Source organism: Pseudorca crassidens, chromosome 15 (genome assembly GCF_039906515.1).
Source record: "Pseudorca crassidens isolate mPseCra1 chromosome 15, mPseCra1.hap1, whole genome shotgun sequence".
Classification (NCBI taxonomy): domain Eukaryota; kingdom Metazoa; phylum Chordata; class Mammalia; order Artiodactyla; family Delphinidae; genus Pseudorca; species Pseudorca crassidens.
In genome coordinates this window covers 82,784,523-82,806,882 of record NC_090310.1, presented here as the reverse complement: position 1 = coordinate 82,806,882, position 22,360 = coordinate 82,784,523, and the positions used below count along the sequence as shown (strand labels likewise).

The following is a 22,360-nucleotide window of genomic DNA, read 5'->3' as shown; positions in this document are numbered from 1 at the left end:
GCGTGAAGGCATGGGTGGGAAGCAGGGTGCAGGCAGGCGTCACAGACCCTGGGTGCATGAAGATGAATGCAGAAAGCGCCCAGAGCAGCCTTCGCGGATTTCCCCCAGTGACTATTCGGGAAATCAGAGTTTGTGACTTAACCCACATTGGCATCCTTTCAGAGAGCCTGTTATAGACCATTTTCTCCTTTCAAAAGGCTTTCTGCAAGCTAAAAAACAAAAGACGCGCTGGGACTCCCCTGGTGGTCCAGTGGCTAAGACTCTGTGCTCCCCGTGCAGGGGATCCGGGTTCAATCCCTGGTCAGGGAACCAGACCCCACATGCCGCAATGAAGAGTTGGCATGCTGCAACAAGGATCCTGCCTGCCGCAACTAAGACCTGGCACGGCCAGAAAAACGCCCCCCAAACCCCCAGAACAACAACAACAACAAAAAGACACAAACGACCATGACTGTTAACACATTTTCAAGTCTTTTAAGTATTTTTTCCCCTTCTTTTTGAACACTTTGGCTGGATGCAGGGTCAAAAGTGATCAGACCGATACCCCTTCCTATGGTCCTGCATCCTATCCAACGCTCATGCCGTTGCAGCTGCAGAGAATCTCCTTGAAGGTGTTGCGCAGCTCCAGGCTGCGGAAGGCGTAGATTAGGGGGTCGATGACGGAGTTGCACATTATGAGGACCAGGTAGGTGTTGAAGTGGGCGGTGTAGCAGACGCAGTAGGGGTTGGTGGGGCAGGTTATGATGAAGATGAGATGGAGAAAGAAGGGGGCCCAGCAGAAGATGAACACCCCCAGCAGGATGGTGATGGTGACGGCCCCCCTCATGCACGAGTGCTGCTGCGGCGCCACCCCAGCGGCGGGTGGCAGTGCCGCGATGCGCTTGACGTGCAGCCGGGCAAAGAGGAACATGTGCACGTAGAGGGTGCCCATGAGGAGCAGCATGGCGAGGAACATGGTGACGAGGCACACGATGACCATCTTGCTCTCAGAGTAGACGATGAACACCACGCCGCAGACGCCACAGCATAGCCAGATGGCCGCGATCAGGCCTAGCGCCTTCCTCACGGTCATGATGCTGTGGTAGCGGAGCGCGTAGAAGATGCTGGTGTACCTGTCGACGGCGATGGCCAGGAGGTTGCAGATGGAGGCCACCAGGGAGATGCAGATCATGGAGTCGAAGACGTTGTCCATGTGCTGCAGGAACTGGTCCTCGAAGGTCAGGTAGTCGCTGTTGACGATGGCGATCATGATGGTCTCCAGGGCGTTGGACACGCTCACCAGCATGTCGGCCACGGCCAGGCTGCAGAGGAAGAAGTACATGGGAGAGTGCAGGTTGCTGTTCCTGACCACGGCCAGGACGACCAGGATGTTCTCCATCAAGCTGATGATGCCCAGAGCCAGGAAGACCTCAGGCTTGATGAAAACCTGCTCGCAGAAGCTCTTGCCGCTCTGGTTGCTGAAGGAAAGGTGCTCTGAGCCATTAGGCAGCGTTGGTTGAGCAGAGAGCAGGCAGCTCGAAGCATTCATTGCCAACAGACGGCTGATCGGAGCCGGGGCTCCAGCAGGGTCCGGAGGCTGCGGCTTCTGCTGCTGAGTACAGGAAAGGAAAGAAATCTCCCTCTAGATCCTTGTTTCGGATGCTTGTCCAGTCTAGACTTAGATTTTGTTCTTCTGCAGAATAAAAGGATGAAGGGAGGGAGAGAGAGAGAGAAAGTCAGCTTGGAGACGTACAGAGAACTTTCCTCTGCTTCTCCAGGACAAACAGTTTTATAGATACTCTGTCGTATCTCCCTCCCTTCTTACCTTCCTTCCTTCTTTCTCCCTCTTAGCCCCTCTCACATCCCCACCTGGGAATAAAAAAACAGCCACTGGCTGCTAGTTATGGCGGTTTTCATAGCAAGACAGAGGCTGTGGTACCTGTTGTTAGCAGTGAAGGGTGAACACTCAGGTTTTATACGTTGGCTGGAGGCAAACAATTCCTACTTAATCTTCAGCGCAGCGAAATGACCACTGAGCATCGGGTGCCTCTCTGACTGACAGCAGGACGGGTTCCAGGGCTTGGAAAGAGATTAAAAGGCAGCCTGGTGCCCTCTGCTGGCCAGGCTGCGTATCTGTTCGCTGGCTTGGCTGCGCAGTGTTTATTGTCATGGAAATAACCACAGCCGTCCTTTCATCCATTTATCTGTTCATTCATTTGTGTGTGTGTGGGGGTGGGTAGCAAACATTTATTAAGCACGTACCACGTGTCGGGCTTCTGCCCAGTGTGGGAAATTCAGTGGTGAGTAAGACAGACACGCTGTCCCTGTTTCCCCCAAACTCAGAGTCTGGGGTGGGAGACAAGAAATCAGGCAGTGATATTACAGTGTGATGAATGCTTGAATCGGGGAATGCCAGGGGGCTGGGGGAGCCTGGAGGCGGCCCCCTAACCTCGATGGTCAAAGGAAATTCCTGGAGGAAGGAGTATCTAAGCTTTGACGTCAAGGAGTTAGAGGCGATACTCACTGGTGAGTGGGGACTGGGGTCGAGGAGGTAGAAGAGGATTCTGGGCAGAGGGAATAACATACCTACAGCCTGGAGGCTACAAGCAGTGGTTCTGCACCCTGGTCGTGGGAAATCATCTGTAGAATGTGGGCACGGGGATTGCACTTGACCTCCTGAATCAGAATCACCAGGGGCAGGACCTGGGCAAGTGTGTTTTCAACTTTTGACGGGTGACGGGGGGACATAGCCGAGGTTGAGATCTACGGAAAAGCAAGCTTGGTGTTTTTGAAGAACTTTAAATGGTTTTCTCTGGCCGGAGTGTGGAGCTGGGAGACACAACTTGAGAAACGAGGCTGCAATTATTACTATTCTTTTAAGGCGAGAGGTGCCTGGGTCTTGAAGGACAGCCACATGAGGGAGTTTGGACTGTATCCTGAAGGCTGCCGGGGCTGTGGAAGAGATGAGATGGGGTTTGCATTTTAGAAAGAGTCCTCATTGCACAGTGGAGACTGGATTGGGAGGGGATGATCCCGGAGCCTGGGAGGCCAGGGCTGCAGAGATTCAGGGCGAGATGATGGTGGCCTGAAGCAAGGAGGTGACCATGGGGCCATGGGAGGAGTGTACAGAGAGATTTAGGACGTAGCGGCCTGGAGATTCGAGTGTGATGGTACATGGGATGGTGGGAGAGGGACAGCCCAGGGAACACCTCCGCTTCCTTCTTAAGTAACAGGGAGGATGGAGATGCCATTTGAGCTGGAAAATGTAAAAGGCAGAATTTAGCAGTTGACTTTAATGCTTAGGTCACGTCAGGTGTGATGCTGCACAGGAGGACAATGTAAACTCTGGACACACTGAGTCCCCTTGCTGCCTCACCTGCCACATACCCACACATCAATTCCAGGTGGATTGATGCTCTAACCATCCAACTATCACCTAACTATGTATGTGAGTGTGACTGTGACTGTGTGTGTGTATTAGATGGAAGAAATATGCATATGAAATAGAAGAAAATTTAGAATATTTATAACACGTTGGGGTGGAGAGGTCTTCTTAGCAAGATGGGTAACCAGAAATTAAGTGTGGAAAAAAATCAACATAAAGTCAGAAGACAAACAGGAAGGAGACGCTTGCTACAGGCACAGATTAGTCTCTTCCATACAAAGAATACATTCACATTAATAAGAAAAAGATGATTTACCTCTTAGAACACAGGGCAAAAGATAGGAACAGGAATTCACTGAAGAGGAAATGCAAGTGGATAATAAACCTATGAAAAGATATTCAGCCTTCTGGGGAGTCAGGGAAATGCAAATCAAAAGGAGACTTCAGATTGACAAGAATGAAAAAGGTATCAAATTCAGCAGAGAGTGTTGGAAGAACACTTTGATGCGTTCCTAGTGTTTGGGGATAGTCTCATCATTTTCAGTTTCTACTAAAATAAAGAAATACACCTGAATGTGGATCCCAGTCCGTGAACTGAGGGGGCATGAGAAATACTTCTATTTATTTTCAACAAAGTGACTTTGTTTCGGATGCTAAGCCATGCATGTTCCAGGTTGGGGAAAACACAATCCTAATCCTTTTGGGGGTTTCTTTTCTTCACCCTCAGGCTCACATCCAGAGATATGTTTATAGTGTCCTGGTCTGTGGTTTCAGGGGCACTCATCTTACTTGTAAAGCTGAGACTACTAGGTCTCTTCCCTGCTCTCTGCTTGGCCTGGGCTGAGCACTGAATCTTTCTCTGCTTCTGTCCTCTGATGTTAGCATCCTTGAGAGAGAGCAGATGGGGCCTGGCACTTCAAAACTGCATTCTCAGAGGTACCGTCATTGCTGATGGGTGTTGATTTGTTCTGTAAATGCTTATCTCTGCTTTCCTGAGGGAGCAGCACAACTACAGCCTTACTTTTTAGTTGAATCTTCTACAAATGAATTGGCTTTATTAACAACAATTGCAAGACACGAAAGTCTCTGTCAGTGTTTTGATATGTTGTTGGCACATGTGTGGGTGCCTGTTTTGAATCTGTTAACAATAAACTGTAACAAGATTCTTATCCTAAGAAATAATCCACTTGGGTGTCCTCTCTATCCAAAAAGCTCTTCCCGAATGTTGTGCCTGACATATTCCTCTTATGCTTCAAGACCCAGCTCAAATGTCAATTATTTTTTTTGGCCGCTTTCTTATTTGCCCTTCAACCACCCTGTTCTCTTTCCCCTGAAACCGACAGAGTTGGGCACTCCTTCCCCTCCCTTGTGACATGCAGACTGTTACATAATTATAGGTCACATCCCATCCCACCGACATGGGACAGCACTGGCCAGAGTCATTAGAACCAACGCTTAGATCTTAGCATTGAGCCTAATTGTTTCTGAGGAGGAGATTCCTCTGATGCCTGCATCTCCATTCACTCCTCGGCCCACTTCTGATTTCAGCCACCTCTTGCTGGACAGCTCCCTGCAAGGCTGGTTTCAAATCCCAAGGTCGGTCAGGTCCCAGGTCGAAGGGGCTCCACCCACGTTTTGCCCCAGGATCTTCTCTGATGTACGGGTGGGTGGTGGCCCCCCAGCCTGATCGAGTTCAGCTTAGAAGTGAGGGGGAGTGAACACCACCTGGGACAACCCTCAACTAATGAGGGCTGGAGCCAGTGGGTACCTCTCCAGCCTCCTGCCCTTCAGGCGGACATCCGGAGATGCCTTGTGTGCTGCCCAGATGTCCCATGACATTGAGCCCTCATCACCCACAGCAGCAACCTTGATAAAGTGTCTTTTATTTTTATTTATTTTTTAATTGAGGTATAGTTGATTTACAATGTTGCGTTAGTTTCTGGTGTACAGCAAAGTGATTCAGCTGAACTCAGTCCCTGAAACAAGACCATATTTAGTCATCTCTCATTTCTATCAGAATCATATCAGGTGCTCAATAACTGTTTGAAAGGAAGAAGCCCATAGCTTTCTTTTTCCTTTCTAGACCATCTTAATTGTATAAAAAACTGATAGACCCTACTTGTCATGTACTCTCAGGAAGTGACTCCATTTGTCTGTAATTTTCTCTATAATTTTCTCTCCTATTAGACCTTATGGCACTTGTGGGTAGGAACCGTCTTACTCCTCTTTATATATCAGCATCTAACAAAATTGACCGCGTCAAATGTTATTGAAGTAGAGCCACTTTGGAAAACAATTATCAAAAATGTAAAAAGCCGAACATAAATTTACTGTATGACTCTCAGTAACTGCTCTCCTAGATACCTGCCCAAGAGAAATGAAAACACATGTCCACACACATTCTTGAAGGTGAATGTCCATAGCAACGTTTTCATAGTAGTCAGACTGTGGAAGCAATGTAACGTCCCTCAGCTGGTGAGGATGGACAGGATGTAGTACATCCATACAGCGGCGCACAGTTCATCAATAAAAAGCAATGAAATACTGATACCTGCACCACGGGAATGAACCTCGAAAACATTGCACTAAGTAAAAGAAGTCAGACACAAAAGAAGACACTTGTATGTTTCCATTTATATGAAGTGTCCAGAAAAGGCAAATATATAAAGACAGAAAGTAGATAAGTAATTGCCTGGGACTAGGGCTGGCAATGGCGTTTAACTGTAAATGGACATAACTGAGGTGATGAGGATGTGGGAAAACTGGATTATGGTGATGGCTGCACAGCTCGATACACTTGCTAAAAATCATTCACTGGTGCTCTTGAAATGGGTGAACCTTATGGTAGATAAGTGTACTCTAATAAGTTGTTAAAAATACGATTGCAGTAGAGTTCCCTGTGTTGTAAATGGATTATAGTCACATAAAGAATTGCTAATGATGTGCTATCTTGCTAGTGAATGACATCCTTTCTGAAAGCATTAAACTTGTGAAGATGCAGTATGTGCAGCCCATTTTCAGCTTCCTGGCTCCTCCTTTGTCCCCTAGAAGTCCTAAGAACCACCCCAAGCTAACGGCTCTTGTGTATCCAGGTTGGCAACTTGGGACCCGTTGCTGAGCATTTTTTCAGCTTTCCTAGGCATCCTTAATTGTTTCCTCAACCTGGACCGACATTTTATTCTTATCATCACCAGCTTCAACTTTATTCCCTGTCCTTGAAGCCTCCCTTATAATTTGTATTCTGTTGATTGCTCTTACCACCCACCCAAGAAAAGTTTCTATTTTCCTTTATTTTCTTCTTCTGTTCTGGGAGACAGTTTATCTAAAATGCGTTTTAAAATTTTATTCTTTTATCTTTTTGAGGATGATACCACCTTGAAACTGTTGGAAGAGGAGAGTGTGCCGTGGTCTTTAGATTCCACATATAAGTGATATATGATATTTGTCTTTCTCTGTCTGACTTACTTCCCTTAGTATGGTGATCTCTGGGTCCATCCATGTTGCTGCAAATGGAAGTATTTCATTCTTTTTCATGGCTAATATTCCATTGTATATATAGACCACATCTTCTTTATCCATTCCTCTGTTGATGGACACTTAGGTTGCTCCCATGTCTTGGCTGTCTCATCTATTCTTGCAGCCCCTCCTCAGCCCTCTTCCTCCCCTCACAGCTAACGTTCTTGAGAGAGTTGTGGATACCTGCTTTCTCTGTTCTTTTCCATCTTATCCCTCAATCCATTCACTTTTGGATGCTGCCTCGGTCGCTCCATAGAAACAGGTTTGCCCAGGGCACTGGTGACCTCCTTATCATTGAAACCCTTGTTGACTCAGTAGCGTCTGGCACCATTGCTCACTCCTTCCTTATAGATCCTTCTCTTGGCTCTGACTGCACCACGTTCTCCTGGTTTCCCTCCAGTTCCTGTGGCCACTCACCCTGCTCTTTAAGCTCCACCTCCTCCCTGACACCACTGACCGTCGAGGTTCCTCACCACTGACCCTGCGAAAATGGAGGCTGCTGGAATTTGTTACCCTTTTTGAAGAAAGAGACATCTTTCTTCACAAAGAATTAGTAGGATTCTTTCTTCACAGTAGAATTATGATTATGCCTCGTTGGCTAGAGCTGGGTCACATGCTCTACCCTAGCTGCAAGAGAGCCTGGAAATTGGATCAAGGATTGTGTAGTTGGTTGTTCATCATGAGAACATTGTTCTTCCACCCCAAGAAAGACATCGCAGATTGTCCCCTTGGTCCCCTCCAGTATGTGACAGTTTCAGTCTTTCCCTGATTTCCGTGACTTTGGCAGTTGGAGGAGGGCTGGTCAAGTGTTTTGTAGGTCTCTCAATTTGGCTTGTCCCCTCTTAGGGTTAGACTGGGGTCATGGGTTTCTGGAAAGAATAGCACGCAGGTGAGGTGCCTTCTCGTCACATCATACCAGGGGCATGGGACACCTGATGGATGACATCACGGACGTGCTTTTTCTTTGGGGGAAGCTGTGCAGTTTGTGGGATCTTAGTTCCCTGACCAGGGATTGAACCCAGGCCCATGGCAGTGAAAGCCTGAGTCCTAACTGCTGGACCACCAGGGAATTCCCTCAAGGGGGTGCTTTGTAATTGAGTTTTGATGACTCAAGTATGGCCTGAGGGGTCTTAACATTTTTATGTGACTTTCCTCTGGGTCTTAAATCCCTACGTTCAGCCGAGGAAGGGACACGGGCAAGTGAAACATGAATATTAATTAGCTGTGATGCTAATGGGAGGGCAGTTCCTACCTGGTTGTTCAATGGTCTCCTGTTCCTTCCCATGTACTCTTTCCATTCTTTCTCCACCAGACCAACACTGCCACGTGCCACCGCGTTCACTCTGCCGTGATGATGTCACAGCCTCCTTTTGAACATTTGAGTGCACCAGGCACTTTGCTTCTTTCCTTCCTTCATTTCTTTCTCTCTTTCTTTTTGTTGATTTGCAGATTTAAAATTTTATGTTTACATACAAGTACTGTCTGTAAATATATTTATTTGTCTAAAGGTCATGCAGGGGAAAATCAGCTATTTTTTTCATCTCATCGTCCAAATATTTTAATCCTATGCCTTGAAGAAACTTTTATTTCCCAACTACTTTTAAGATTTATTTTTACTCATACCCTAGGTTCCTAATATTTTTTATGCCTGTAAATATCTCTTTACCTTTTTAAAATTGAGATATAGGAACCAGAAAATTCATGATTTTAAAGTGTACTGTTCAGTGTTTTCTAGCATCTTCACAAGGTTGTGCAACCATCACCACTGTCTAATTCCAGAACATTTTCATCACCCCATCCCCATTCGCAGTTACTCCCCGTTTGCTACTTCCCTCAGCCTCTGACAACTTTCGATACTAATCTACTTTCTATTTCTATGTGACAGTAAAAAATATGCTCACCTAGGCTGTGTTTAACTTTTGGGTCACAAAATCCTCCATTTTTTTGACTTTCTCATTTTTCAAATTCCAAAACAAACAAACAAGCAAACAAAACCAACAGCTGTAGGTGGGAATGTAAATTGGACCAGCCACTATGGAAAACAGTGCGGAGGGTCCTTAAAAAACTAAAAATAGAGTTACCACATGATCCAGTAATCCCACTCCTGGGCATATATCCAGAAAAGATGAAAACGCTAATTCGAAAATATACATCACCCCAATGTTCATAGCAGCACTATTTACAATAGCCAAGGTATGGAAACAACCCAAGTGCCCAACAACAGACAACTGGCTTAAGAAGATGTGGTATATATACAATGGAATATTACTCAGCCATAAAAAAGAATGAAATATTGTCATTTGCAGCAACAGAGATGGACTTAGAGAGTATCATACTCAGCAAAGTAAGTCAGGCAGAGGAAGACAAATATTATATGATATCACTTAAATGTGTAATCTAAAAATATAATACAAATGAATCTATATACAGAACAGAAACAGACTCACAGACAAAGAAAACAAATGTATGGTTACCAAAGGGGAAAGGGAGGGGGGAAGGGATAAATTAGGAGTGTGGGATTAACATATACAAACTGCTATACATAAAATAGACAAGCAGCAAGGATTTACTGTATAGCACAGGGAACGATATTCAATATCTTGTAATTACCTATAATGGAAAATATTCTGAAAAAAATATATAACTGAACCACTTTGCTGTACACCTGAAACTAATACAATATTTTAAATCAACTATATTCAGTAAACAAACAAAACCCCCAATTTTTAAATAAATTCTGTAAATTTTCCAGTTTTAAAATTCAGTGTAAAAGTTATAAGAACATTAAAAACGACGAAACCACACATCTCTTCCTCTTAATCTCTTGAGTTTCAAGATCTTATAAACAGAGAGTGAGTTATTTTGTTTTCTGAACACTTCAGTGCAAGGAACAGGTCAAGGTGCTTTGTGTGTGTGTGTGTGTGTGTGTGTGTGTTTTAAAAGAACTTTCTTTCTTTGCTCTCTGCTGGAATCTCTTTTGGAAACTTAGGGTCAAATTTTGCTTCTCCAAGTCCAGTTCTTATGGTTGATTAACAAGTTGTAGCAACTGAGTTAAATTAGTGATAAAAGGCAATTTTCTGAATATAGAAGGCAAATGATCCATGTTGTTCTCAGTTCTTAGAGATGCCACCATGTCTGGTCGAAGGACCAGATATGATGAACAAAAAACCCTCCATGGTGTACAAACATAATCTCTCTCATTTCCTGGTTAAAAAAAAGTCAGTCTTACTACTTTATCATTGTATTCTTTTCTTCAATCACAAAATTGAGTGCCCTTAACCTTGCTTACCGCCTCTTGTTTCCTTTGCCTCTCTAGCACTTGAGTCCTGTGTTCTGAGTGCTGTGTTTCTGGGGGCATTACCTTGTGGTGTTACAGGGCTGGGGTCTGCACCACTGAGTTGCCCCACTCCAGGATGGGAGGGTCTCAGACCAGAGCTTCTCTAGCTTTGCTGTGTGTCTGAATCACCCAGGGATCTCGTCACAATGCAGATTCTGGTGCTGCTGGTCCGCAGACTACTTTGAGTAGCAAGAAGAGAGATCTAGCCATTTTCAGACACCTATGATGATCTAGCTGTTTCAGACATCTATGTTAGCAGTGCTAGAAGAAGCGAGCCTTGTGTCGAATTCATTCTGTTGATGTGGGAGAGAAGCACCCCACATTCAAAGGGAGCCGCGGATGTCCCAGCTGCTGTGTTCATACCAGTGCCTTGGTGTGTGACCGGTGGTGGTGGCCAGCGGCTCCACACAGGGAGCTGCCCAGAAGTGTAATTTGGGCGTCATTCCTGTTGTATGGCCTCTAAGCTCAATGTTCTGACCTCCCCGGAGTGGCTGTGGACTGCCCAACCTCATTTAGTAAATTCCTCTTCTGTTTAAATTAGCCAGAATTTAAACGGGGTTTTGTTATTTATAACCAAGAAGCTGACCCACTCTTACATTCCAATTTGGGTCAGTAGGGATTGGCTGCCTGGAGGTGCTAGGTCCTTGGGCTCACAGGGTTCAGCTTCCGGGAAGACACTCCCAGACTGGGTAGCCTCCCATTTTAGGAAAAATCCTTGTGAAAAATTATGTCCAGCCCTGAAAGAAAAATCAGGTTCCTCTGTGTTCCTCTGTTACTTAGGTTGATTTTACTGAGAAGAGATTTTGTAAATGGTAGGCACGACCATGGCAGTTTTCTCTTACTGAGTAAGATACAAAAACCGCAACCAGTGGTACCCTTCAGAGTCCCACAAGGCTGACCATGAAGATTTCCTCATTTTGCTGAATTCATAATTTAAAGGAACATTGGTTGACAAAAATAGATACGGACATCATATAAAGTGGAATGGGAGACAAGAGCATTAAGTGCTTCAAGGACAGTTGGGTTGACTGTTTTGTCACTGGAACCTTTCTCCCCGAAGCAGAGGGAGAAAAATAGTTCTCCAATGTGATCCAAACCATGGTAACACGAATGTTTTCTTTGCTAGAAATGGCTTTTTTAAAAAAGCCAAGGCTTTTATGGAAAACATTCTTTTCAAAGAAAAAAAAAAAAACTGAGTTCCTGGTTGATGATGAATTGTCTAGGTTTTGCCTTGAATGGGCCCACACTTTTCTGGGAATTGAGATTTGCCCAGTGGGAAGCACTCAGGTGGCAGCTATAACGTGATAGGCTTGACTTAGTGTCCAGGTTGGTGCATTCAGCGTGAGCACGTGATGCCTGAGAACAAGGTGTGAAGGCTGAGTGCCGGTCTGGCTCGCCGTCCTGTCCTTCAGATGTCACCATGGGCTAGCATCTGCAGAACGTGTGCTCCCAACCTTTGCTTTCCTGGTGCTTCTACGCTCAACCACGTCCATTGGCTTTCTTCCTTTTGATAATCAGTGGCGTGTTTTGCTGGGTGACACGTCACAAGATGATGTGATGAAATGCCAAATGCTATTCATTCAATCACATTCCTAAAGGGAGAAAGTACATTTCTGGGAGGTTTTCCATAAGTCAAACTTCAGCATGTATTTTAGCTCTGTATTAAATTGCAAAGTATTGCCTTTGTTGCTACTGAAATATTATCTAACTAACCCATTCATTTATTTGGTCATTCATTCATCCAGTTGTGCACACACTCACTCACTGGATCATTCATTCATTCATTGGGTCATTTGTTTGTCATATATTTATTCGTTTGGTCTCTACTATGAACTGAATTGTGTTTTCCCAAAATTCATGTGTTGAAGCCCTAACCCCTCAAAGTGACTGGGTCTGGAGATAGTTTTTAGGAGGTAATTAAGATTAAATGAGGTCCTAAAAGTGGGGCCCTAATTCTATAGGACTGCGGCCTTATAAGAAGAAGAAATCTCTCTCGTGCTCTCAATCTCTTTTTGTGAGGACACAGCAAGAAGGTGGCTGTCTGCAACTCAGACGAAGTTTCTCTCACCGGACATGGTGCTGGCACCCTGATCTTGGACTTCCAGCTTCCAGAACTGTGAGAAAAATAAACTTCTGTTTTTAAGTCATCCAGGCTGTGGTCTGAAACATAGCAGCCTGAGCTGACTAATACAGTCTCTCATTCATTCAACAAACATTTACTCAGCTGTGTGTCAGGCACTATATGAGACACTAGAGATGAAATGACAGACCTGGTCATTGGAACATTCCCTATTGTTTGCCTACCAACAACTATCCCCTCTTGTTTCTGGTAGCAGAAACCAGACTTTGTGTTGGTGGCAATGTGCCCAATCTCAGGGAATAAATCATAACTGTTCTAAGCCTGTCATGGCAATCCTACTCCCCTTTCTTCATTAATGGTGAAGTTGTGGTCATGTGACCCAACCCTAGTCTATGAGACATAAGGGGAAGTTGTCTAGGGGCTACTGGTAACTATTTTCCTTTTTGAAAAGAGAAAAGCACATAAGAAGAAAGACTTTTGCCCCTCCTAACTTGCTTTCTGCTTGAGATACATTTTGGTGAAGATACAATGTCTGGAGCTAGGGCAGCCATGTTGTAACCATGAGGGGAGAGAAAGACAATGCTGACCGGCAATCACTGAACCAATGAACCTATAAGCTTTTGTTAAGTAACATAATTGCTGTTTCATCTGAGCCTATTAGTAGGCTATTATGTTATTTGTGGCTAAAAGCATCCTTATTGGTACAGTCTCTGCCCTGAAGGAGCTTATAGTCTGACAAGGTCAATAGACTCTTAGACACTGACAAGATAACATCATAAGTCTTTTAACAGAGGGATATACAAAGTGATATGTAAACACATTGTGTCATAAAACCACAAGGGTTCTTTTCATCCATTAACCTTTTTTGAGGAGTGATATTAAAAGGTATGCCATTTCTTACCTCTAATGTCACTTCCTCAAGATGACCAAGATTCTCTTTTTAAAGAAAGACAGACCACATCCTACTTTGGGGGCAAAAGAGGAGGTCGATACTATGTAATGTTTAAAGAAGACTGTTTGGGTTTCAGTCTTGCCCTTCCCCCACCGCTTGTACTACCTGTGGGATCTTGACCAAGTTTCTAAAACCCCAGTTTCATCATCTGTAAAAGGGGATAACGCTAGGACCTAGCTAAGGTACCTGGAACCTAGTAATCTCCCAATAACTGTTGGTGGTGGTTGTTTGCCAGACCTCCTTAGTTTCTGTGCATGCCCATCCCTTGCGGGGTAGCCTTCAGAAGAACGTTTTATCTTAGATAAATCTATAGATGAGTTTAAGGAAGGCTGACCTCTTCATAATGTTGAGACTTCCCACGTAAAAGAATAGGCTTCACTTTTTTTCCTTTTTATGTCTGAATAAAGCGAAAACATGTTCTTTATATTTTCTTAAATTCCTCCCCATGTATTATATGTTTGCTGCTGATACCGCTAGGGTAAATGGGGTGTTTTTCTCTATTTATTTTCTGTACTAGGTTAATTCTACTTCAGGTTGTCTGAGAACTCTGACGATGCAGCCAAATGGTTAAAAGTCAGAATCCTGAAATGACCCAAACCACGGACTCCAAGCTGGTTTGAGCAGAGCTGCTTTGCTGCATCCAGTCTGCAAAGACTTCTTTCCATAAAGTGGCTCCAACTCTCGTAGCAGTCTGCTTCACTCAGAGGGGCAGGCGGGAGCCAGGATTTGTTATCCGTGAGATGGGGCCAATAACCCCTCCCTCTCAGGTTGTTGGAGATGATGTTAAGCACCAAGACAATATCTGGCGTGTTGTTGATGCTAAATTAATGGTTAAAAGTGCAGGTTCTGGGTTCAGATCGTATGGGTTCAAATTCCTGCAACCAGACATCTCCTAGCTGTGTGTTCTTAGGCAAATGACTTAACCTTGCTGAATCTCAGTGATTTTATCTGTGCAATGAAGATAACAATAGTATGGGCTTTTGGGGCAGCTGTGGTAGTCACGTGACAATCCTTACACAGGGCTTATCGAGGCCCCAGTGTGTGTCGAGTGCCAGGCGAATAAGCTTCCCTGCCTTGGCCACTCCTGAGTCCCAAGGTCACTGAATGAGTGAACGAAAGAACAAAGGAGTGAAAATATTGAACTGAAATAATACAGTAGTCTCTGAATAAAACCCGAATCCATAGCTATCAGCTTTGAGTCTCTGTTACAAAATTCTAAAAGGAGATGAAGACCAGTGTTCTTAACAGGAGTCTGTTTTGCACCCAGGGGAACATTTGTCAATGTCTGGAGGCATGTTTGGTTGTCACAACTAGGTGAGTGTGTTACTGGCATCTAGGGGCAGAGGCCAGGGATGCTGCTACAATACACAGGACAGCCCCCACTGGAGAGAATTATCCAGCTCCAAATGTCAGTCGTGCTAAGGTTGAGAAACCCAGGTCTAGGCATGGAATTATTTCTGGTCCCTTAGGGTTTATCAGATAGATCATCTGGTGTTGGGCAAGGTCATCTGATCCCAGAAATTCCTTGCGTTAAGTAGCAATTTCTCAAACTATAAAGCAAGTAGCAGGTGCCTGTAGGTCCCCAAACATGCTTTGTTTCCTGTTCGACTTGCTAATTTTCTAGATGCCCTGGTGGTAATGTACTGGTTCAACTTCTCCTCGGTTCAAATATTCCTTAAGCCTAGGATTTGCTGTAATTAAAACCCAAGATTGATGCTTTTCCCTTTGAGAAAAAGCTCATGAGACGAATGATTCACACTTCCCAGTGAACCCTCGACTCCCTGTGATTTTTCTTTTTGCTTCCGCTAACTTTGCTATTCCCTCTTATTCACTGCTTCCTTTGTGTCCCAGTCTCCACCGATAGCTAAATTGTTGGAGAGCAGCAGGTAGGGCTCCTCACGGCCTAGAGAATCTTTCCAGCTGAGGAACTTCAAGAGGATGAGGCTGTTGAAGTAGCCAGTGAGTGACACCACCAATAAAGCTCACCTTTAAATTTTAAATGATGCCCAGAATGCAGGGACTAATGTAATGAGCATGTTTTAATTCATCACATACATTCTTGACAGTAGTCTAAGATCAAACAGACACATGATGGCAGGGACGGCTGGTTTGCCTCCCTCAATATCTACTCTCCACCATTCCATGATAACAGCAAGATTACACATGGCAACCCAGAGCAAATCCTCTGTTCTCAGCCCTCCTGGCAGCTAGATGTGTCCATGTGGCTGAATTCTGGCCAATAGGATGAGAACGCAAGCTTGGTGCGGCAGCTTTCAACAACACTGCCTAAGGAGAGCTTACCTCTGCCCTTATCTCTATCCTTTGTTCTTTCTTCCATCCTCCTCTCTGAAGATATCTGTGATGGCTGGAGCTCCAGCCAGCATCTTGGACCATGAGGACTAGTGCTACAATCCAGGGATAATGATTTGGAAAGAACTTGGATCCCTGAGGACTTATTGGCACAGTACCACCTTTTACTTACCAGCGCTGGACTGGCTGCCTCTGGACTTTTCCCTGAGAGTGAGAACAGTTCTGTTTGCTCAAAGCCACCGTTAATCACCCTCAGTAAATGTCATCCTCACTGATACCAGGATAATGCAGCTACAGCTCTCATCTTGATTTCTGTACTAGAGAATGTACTTTTTTTGGTGAAAAGTCTTCTGAATTTAAGAAGTGGGTTTCAGAGGCTTCTGAATGTTGTCCATGGAAAGTGCCTGTGAGATGGCAGAGAATGGTGTGATTTTATACTCTACACATAGTAGATACTCAAAAAACGTGTTAATTCAGTGAATGGTGTAGAGTGATGAAGCTCATCATTTATGAGCTGGAACTCTGCTAGGCTCAGGCAGGGCTGGAGTCAGAAAAGCCCCTGTTCTTGAGAAGAAGGTGTCTCGGTGAGGGTCTTCTAGCCAATCCCACTCGATTTACTCAACAACGACTTGCACAAGGAAGGATGAGTTGGCCAGATGCGCCATGACTTGCTTTGGTCTTCGCCAACTTTTCCTTGAAATAAACATGGGTGCACGTTTGCCTACCTGCTTATACATTTAACTCCGTTTCCTCTCTTCAGCTCTTCCCAGGGGAGAGTTCTGACATGAGGTTGAGGAGGTGGGTCTCAGAAAATTGAGACCGAACCTCCTGGGCACTTTGCCTCTGGAGCAAGTGGCAGGAAATAGGAAACATCCATCCAACATGCTGCATGTCCCTTACGTTGACCTCAGCGAGGCTCCAGCCATTTGCAGGTTTTGTAAAAGCCCAAGAACCCAGCAACTTGTAGTTGGTATCGGAGATTTTGTTCTAAGTAGCCACTTATCTCAGTAATTCATGCTAAGAGTCCTTTGAAACAAGAGCTTCAATTTTATTGGAATGTCCTATAATTTCTGCATTATTTTTAAAAAGAGAGACATGCACGAGTTGGCAGATTTCTCCCTCTTGCAATTACCATGGAACCCTCTTCTTTTTCTTTAAAAGCTCAAAAATTGTAACAGGAACTAGGATTAAATGAGTAAATTCCAAAGCTCTGAGAAGACGCTAGACACCCCTTTTGAGCAATCTGGCCAGACTTTCAGTGGATGTAATGAACATGTGCCCTCTGTCTAAGAAGTTGTTTTTCAGTTCTACTCCGAGTCGTCCAATTTTTCATGTTCTTTCTGGGTTCATTTTGCATCTAGATGTCCACATGAGTATACTCCACTGAGGGATGTTTAATTTTTTTCTATTTGTAAATTGATTTATATTTATTGTAGAAAAACAACAATGCAGAAAAGCTTAAGGAAGAGAAAAAATAAGTTATAGTACTGCTACCTTCTTTTTTTTTTCTTTTAACATCTTTATTGGAGTATAATTGCTTTACAATGGTGTGTTAGTTTCTGCTGTATAACAAAGTGAATCAGTTATACATATACATATATTCCCATATCTCTTCCCTCTTGCGTCTCCCTCCCTCCCACCCTCCCTTTCCCACCCCTCTAGGTGGTCACAAAGCACTAAGCTGATCTCCCTGTGCTATGCAGCTGCTTCCCACTAGCTATCTATTTTACGTGGTAGTGTATATATGTCCATGCCACTCTCTCACTTTCTCCCAGCTTACCCTTCCCCCTCCCTGTGTCCTCAAGTCCATTCTCTAGTAGGTCTGCGCCTTTATTCCCGTCTTGCCCCTAGGTTCTTCATGACCATTTTTTTGGTTTTGTTTTTTAGATTGCATATATATGTGTTAGCATACAGTATTTATTTTTCTCTTTCTGACTTACTTCACTCTGTTTGACAGTCTCTAGGTCCATCCACTTCACTACAAATAACTCAGTTTCGTTTCTTTTTATGGCTGAGTAATATTCCGTTGTATATATGTGCCACATCTTCTTTATCCATTCATCTGTCGATGGACTCTTAGGTTGCTTCCATGTCCTGGCTATTGTAAATAGAGCTGCAATGAACATTGTGGTACATGACTCTTTTTGAATTATGGTTTTCTCAGGGTATATGCCCAGTAGTGGGATTGCTGGGTCGTATGGTAGTTCTATTTTTAGTTACTGCTACCTTCTTTATGATATTTTCTTTTTAGTCTTGATTTTATGAAAAACAAGACATGTTTGTGACTAGAATTTATACCCCTTCCTTGAATTTTTCTCCTGCTTTTCCCTCATTAAAGTAGGTGCAGGGCCTGATCTTCTGTAACAGGGAAGGGGGCCTATAGCAGGGGCAGGGCAGCAGGCTGAAGCTGCCTACCAGACCTTCCTTTGCTGTCTTTATTTCCTGGGGCTAGTGAGTGATTAGCCCCAGGGTTCCCAGAACGACCCCAGCCTGAGCTCCACCTGGGCTATACCGGGCAGGTGTGGTAAGGCCTCCTAGGGCGTTGCATACTGTAATATGCACACGAATGACCTAGGGGTCTGGTTGAAATGCAGATTCTGACCCAGTGGTACCCAATGACGCCCACGCTGCTGGTTCAGACCACACCTGGGGGGGCAGGCCCTACGGACTGTCCAAGGTTGCTTTTGGGGATTTTAGCATAAGTGTCTGCCAGACTTGTCACCTTTACTGGTCAGAAAGAGCAGAGCAGCAGATCTGACAGAACCACAGGGCCTTGGCAATGGGCATTTTGGGACCCTTGCTGTGCACACATGAGCAAAGACGCTGGGATCCTGGGTGAGAACCTTGATTAAACCCCGGAGGGTAGGAAGAGGAAGGGCTGAGCCTGACCGAGGCCGAATTTCTTAACCCCTTTGCAGGATTGGGGCTCAGAAGTAAAATCAGGTTGATTTATGAAAAATAAAGAAATGTGCACTTCCTTGCACGCATGAATTTGTGGGCTGAAAAATTTCATATTCTATCATAATATACATTTAAAGAAGTTTGCAGCATATACTTTTTTTTTTTTTTTTGGGGGGGGGTGGTACGCAGGCCTCTCACTGCTGTGACCTCTCCCGTTGTGGAGCACAGGCTCCGGATGTGCAGGCTCAGCGGCCATGGCTCATGGGCCCAGCCACTCCGCGGCATATGGGATCCTCCCAGACCGGGGCACGAACCCGTGTCCCCTGCATCGGCAGGCGGACTCTCAACTACTGTGCCACCAGGGAAGCCCTGCATATACATTTTAAAAATCTTATTTGCTTCCACTTATGATATCATGAACATTTTCCCAACTCATGAAATATTCTCTGAAAATAGCACACCTTTAACAATTCTGTTCTAGGACAGTGAGAACCTGTTCCATTGTGTTCAGTGCTGTTTCTTCAATATTCAGCACAGTGCCTGGCATAGGGTAGAGGCTCAGGAATTATTTTTTCATTCACTCAGGTGTAGACTTACCCTGATGGATGATTTCTCTGCTGTTGTCCACTTAGATCGCTTTCAGGTTTATAAATCATGTTGTGGTAGACATTTTAGGTGAAAACCGTTGTCCATACTCTTGATTGTTTCCTTAGCTACCTGTAGAAGTCAGTGAATTCACTGGTCAGTGAATACGCAGAATTAAAATATTCTGGATGGGGACTTCCCTGGTGGTCCAGCAGTTAAAACTCTGCGCTTCCAGTGCAGGGGACATGGGTTCGATCTCTGGTCAGGGAACTAAGATCCCACATGCTGCGTGGCGCAGTGAAATTAAAAAAAACCCTGGATATTTATGGAAAAATTGCTGTTTAGAAATATTATACCAGTTTCCACTTTCATCAGCAATGCCCGAGGGTGCCCATTTTATCATGCTTTTTGCCAATGCTGGGATCATCATTCAGAAAAAAATCTTGCTAGGCCTAAATTATGTCTTATTTTTGTTTTAATGAACATTTCTTTGATTATTAGTGATGCAGAGCAGTTTTTTTTTGCGGGGGTGCCCATTGATCTTTGCATATCTTCTTTAGTAACTTGGGCTGATTGGGTCTTTGATCATTTTTCTGTTGCCTACACCGGCATATTTTAACTGGAGAGGTGAATTTAGTTCATCTTTCCGTTTCTGATAAAACCCTTGCTTATTGTTCTGCTAAAACCCACAGAATACAGACATAAACTTAACTTATGAGGTAGGTTCTTCTTAAAATTTACTCCAAGGGTTAAACCAATGAAATACTTGAATTACAGCTCTTAAGTTCCTAAAGGGTTAGCCCAGCACACTGAAATAAGAACTTAGATATTGAAGATAAAGGTGGGATTTTTCTCTATGAGGTGGCGCCATCTAGTGGTGATTGAAGACAGTGCAGGAACAAAAACTGCATTCGGGATTCAAACAAGTGGAGCCCATTCAACTTCGCCATCTCTAGTCCAGGCTACCCTCCGTTTTTACCTGATTGTTGATACAGCCTCCCAACTGGACGCTCCATCTTCGTTCTGTCCCTCCTTATTCCATCCTTTACTTTGCAGTCAGAGTGGTTGTTTTAAAGTTGTAAGTCGGTGTCAGTTCTGTTTAAATCAGCCAGTCATCACTGTCCTTGTGATAAAGCTTAATCCCTTAACCTGGTTTATGAAGCCCTCCAAGATCTAGGTCAGGCTTTGGCAAATATCTTCTGTAAAGGGTCAGATAGTAAATCTTCTGGGTTTTGTGGGCTCACAGTCTTTGCCGTGACCTCCCAGCTCTGCCCGCGGGGTTCCTGATTGCCCTGTGGACCACCAGCTTTCCCTCAGCCTTTGTATTCTGTGCTGTCCGGTTGCTCTGAAGTTCCTGGTGCTTCCTAGTCAGGGGTTAAAAGACCCACATGTGTCCTTGGTCAATTATGAGACAGAGGGGCCCGTGAGCTGGTTTGGGGGTAAGGGTTAAAAAAAAGTATGCAGTCTAGAGGCTTATCTAGTTTCCTCAGATGGCAAACTTTGCCCAGTATTCCTCTGCATGCTTATGTGCAGACCCACTAACACTTGTGGGATTCAGGCCAAGAGTTCAAATGGAGGTCCACCCGCTAGATGTCTCAATGTTGAAAGTATAGAAATCAAGCTAATAACTGCTAACTAAAATAAGCTCTGTCCTGCCACCTTGACATATATACTTTAACAGCACTAATTACAAACAAATATAAAACCAATATTCAATACTAAAAAACCGAAACTCAGGTATCATATGACCAAGTTGGCAAATTAATAAAGATGATAATATATTATTGTGGTTGTTTGGATGTTCCCTCCATGAGCTGGCAGCATTTGAGGATTGAGTAGTAAAGATAGATGTACTCATGTTTATTCCACAAAGTTTATTTTGCCTTCTTTAAAGCCAAGCTATTAATTATGTTGCTGAAATGAAGATTTTTCATGTAACTTATGTTTTATTGACAGTAATGACAGGCCGTGCGATTCAAAGTGTGATACCAGGCCCCCCCGTGGAAGAGACTTAGGTCTGAACGGTTTCCAGTGGATGACGGTATAAGATAAATAAGATAAATGCCCACTCTCAATTTCTGTGCCAATCTTCCACACTCACTGTTAACAAACAGTACAGACAAGCTGTGCCCACACTTTGAGAATCATGGAAGGAAGTTTAAAAAGTACTTTATAAACCAAAGTGTAGCAAAGTATATTTTCATAAAAGTATACATTAAGATAAGTAAAACTGCTGGGGAGGGTGTGGAGAAAAGGTAACACTCTTGCACTGTTGGTGGGAATGCAAATTGATACAGACACTATGGAGAACAGTATGGAGGTTCCTTAAAAGACTAAAAATAGAACTACCATAGGACCCAGCAATCCCACTACTGGGCATATACCCTGAGAAAACCATAATTCAAAAAGAGTCATGTACCACAATGTTCATTGCAGCTCTATTTACAATAGCCAGGACATGGAAGCAACCTAAGTGTCCATTAACAGATGAATGGATAAAGAAGATGTGGCACATATATACAATGGAATATTACTCAGCCATAAAAAGAAACAAAATTGAGTTATTTGTAGTGAAGTGGATGGACCTAGAGTCTGTCATACAGAGTGAAGTAAGTCAGAAAGAGAAAAACAAATACCGTATGCTAACACATGTATATGGAATCTAAGAAAAAAAAAAAGGTCATGAAGAACCTAGGGGTAAGACAGGAATAAAGACACAGACCTACTAGAGAATGGACTTGAGGATATGGGGAGGCGGGAAGGGTAAGCTGGGACGAAGTGAGAGAGTGGCATGGACATATATACACTACCAAACGTAAAATAGATAGCTAGTGGGAAGCAGCCGCATAGCACAGGGAGATCAGCTCAGTGGTTTGTGACCACCTAGAGGGGTGGGATAGGGAGGGTGGGAGGGAGGGAGACGCAAGAGGGAAGAGATATGGGAACATATGTATATGTATAACTGATTCACTTCTTGTAAAGCAGAAAGTAACACACCATTGTAAAGCAATTATGCTCCAATAAAGATGTTAAAAAAAAAGATAAGTAAAACCTAAGAAGTTTATATATACTCTAAAAGTTAACTTTCATTTCAAAACATTAACACTATCTACTCAAACAAAAAGCAACTAAAAATCCTAATGAATGAAAATGATCATTTTAAACAAAATTATTTAAATAAAGCTGACATTTAAAATTTGAGCATCTAAACCTATATATATGGAATCTAAAAAAAAAAAATGGTACTGATGAACCTAGTTGCAAGGCAGGAATAAAGAGGTAGATATAAAGAAAGGACTTGAGGACATGGGGTGG

The 22,360-nt window shown here is 43.9% G+C and overlaps 1 protein-coding gene across 1 annotated transcript; it reads right to left on the bottom strand.

Annotated features, from left to right (window-relative positions):
* Positions 1–565: 565 nt before the first annotated feature.
* Positions 566–1,637, bottom strand: MC3R (melanocortin 3 receptor). The gene has a single exon (XM_067705207.1). The coding sequence runs from the start codon at positions 1,526–1,528 to the stop codon at positions 566–568; it is 963 nt and encodes a 320-aa protein (XP_067561308.1). The 5' UTR covers positions 1,529–1,637.
* Positions 1,638–22,360: the final 20,723 nt, after the last annotated feature.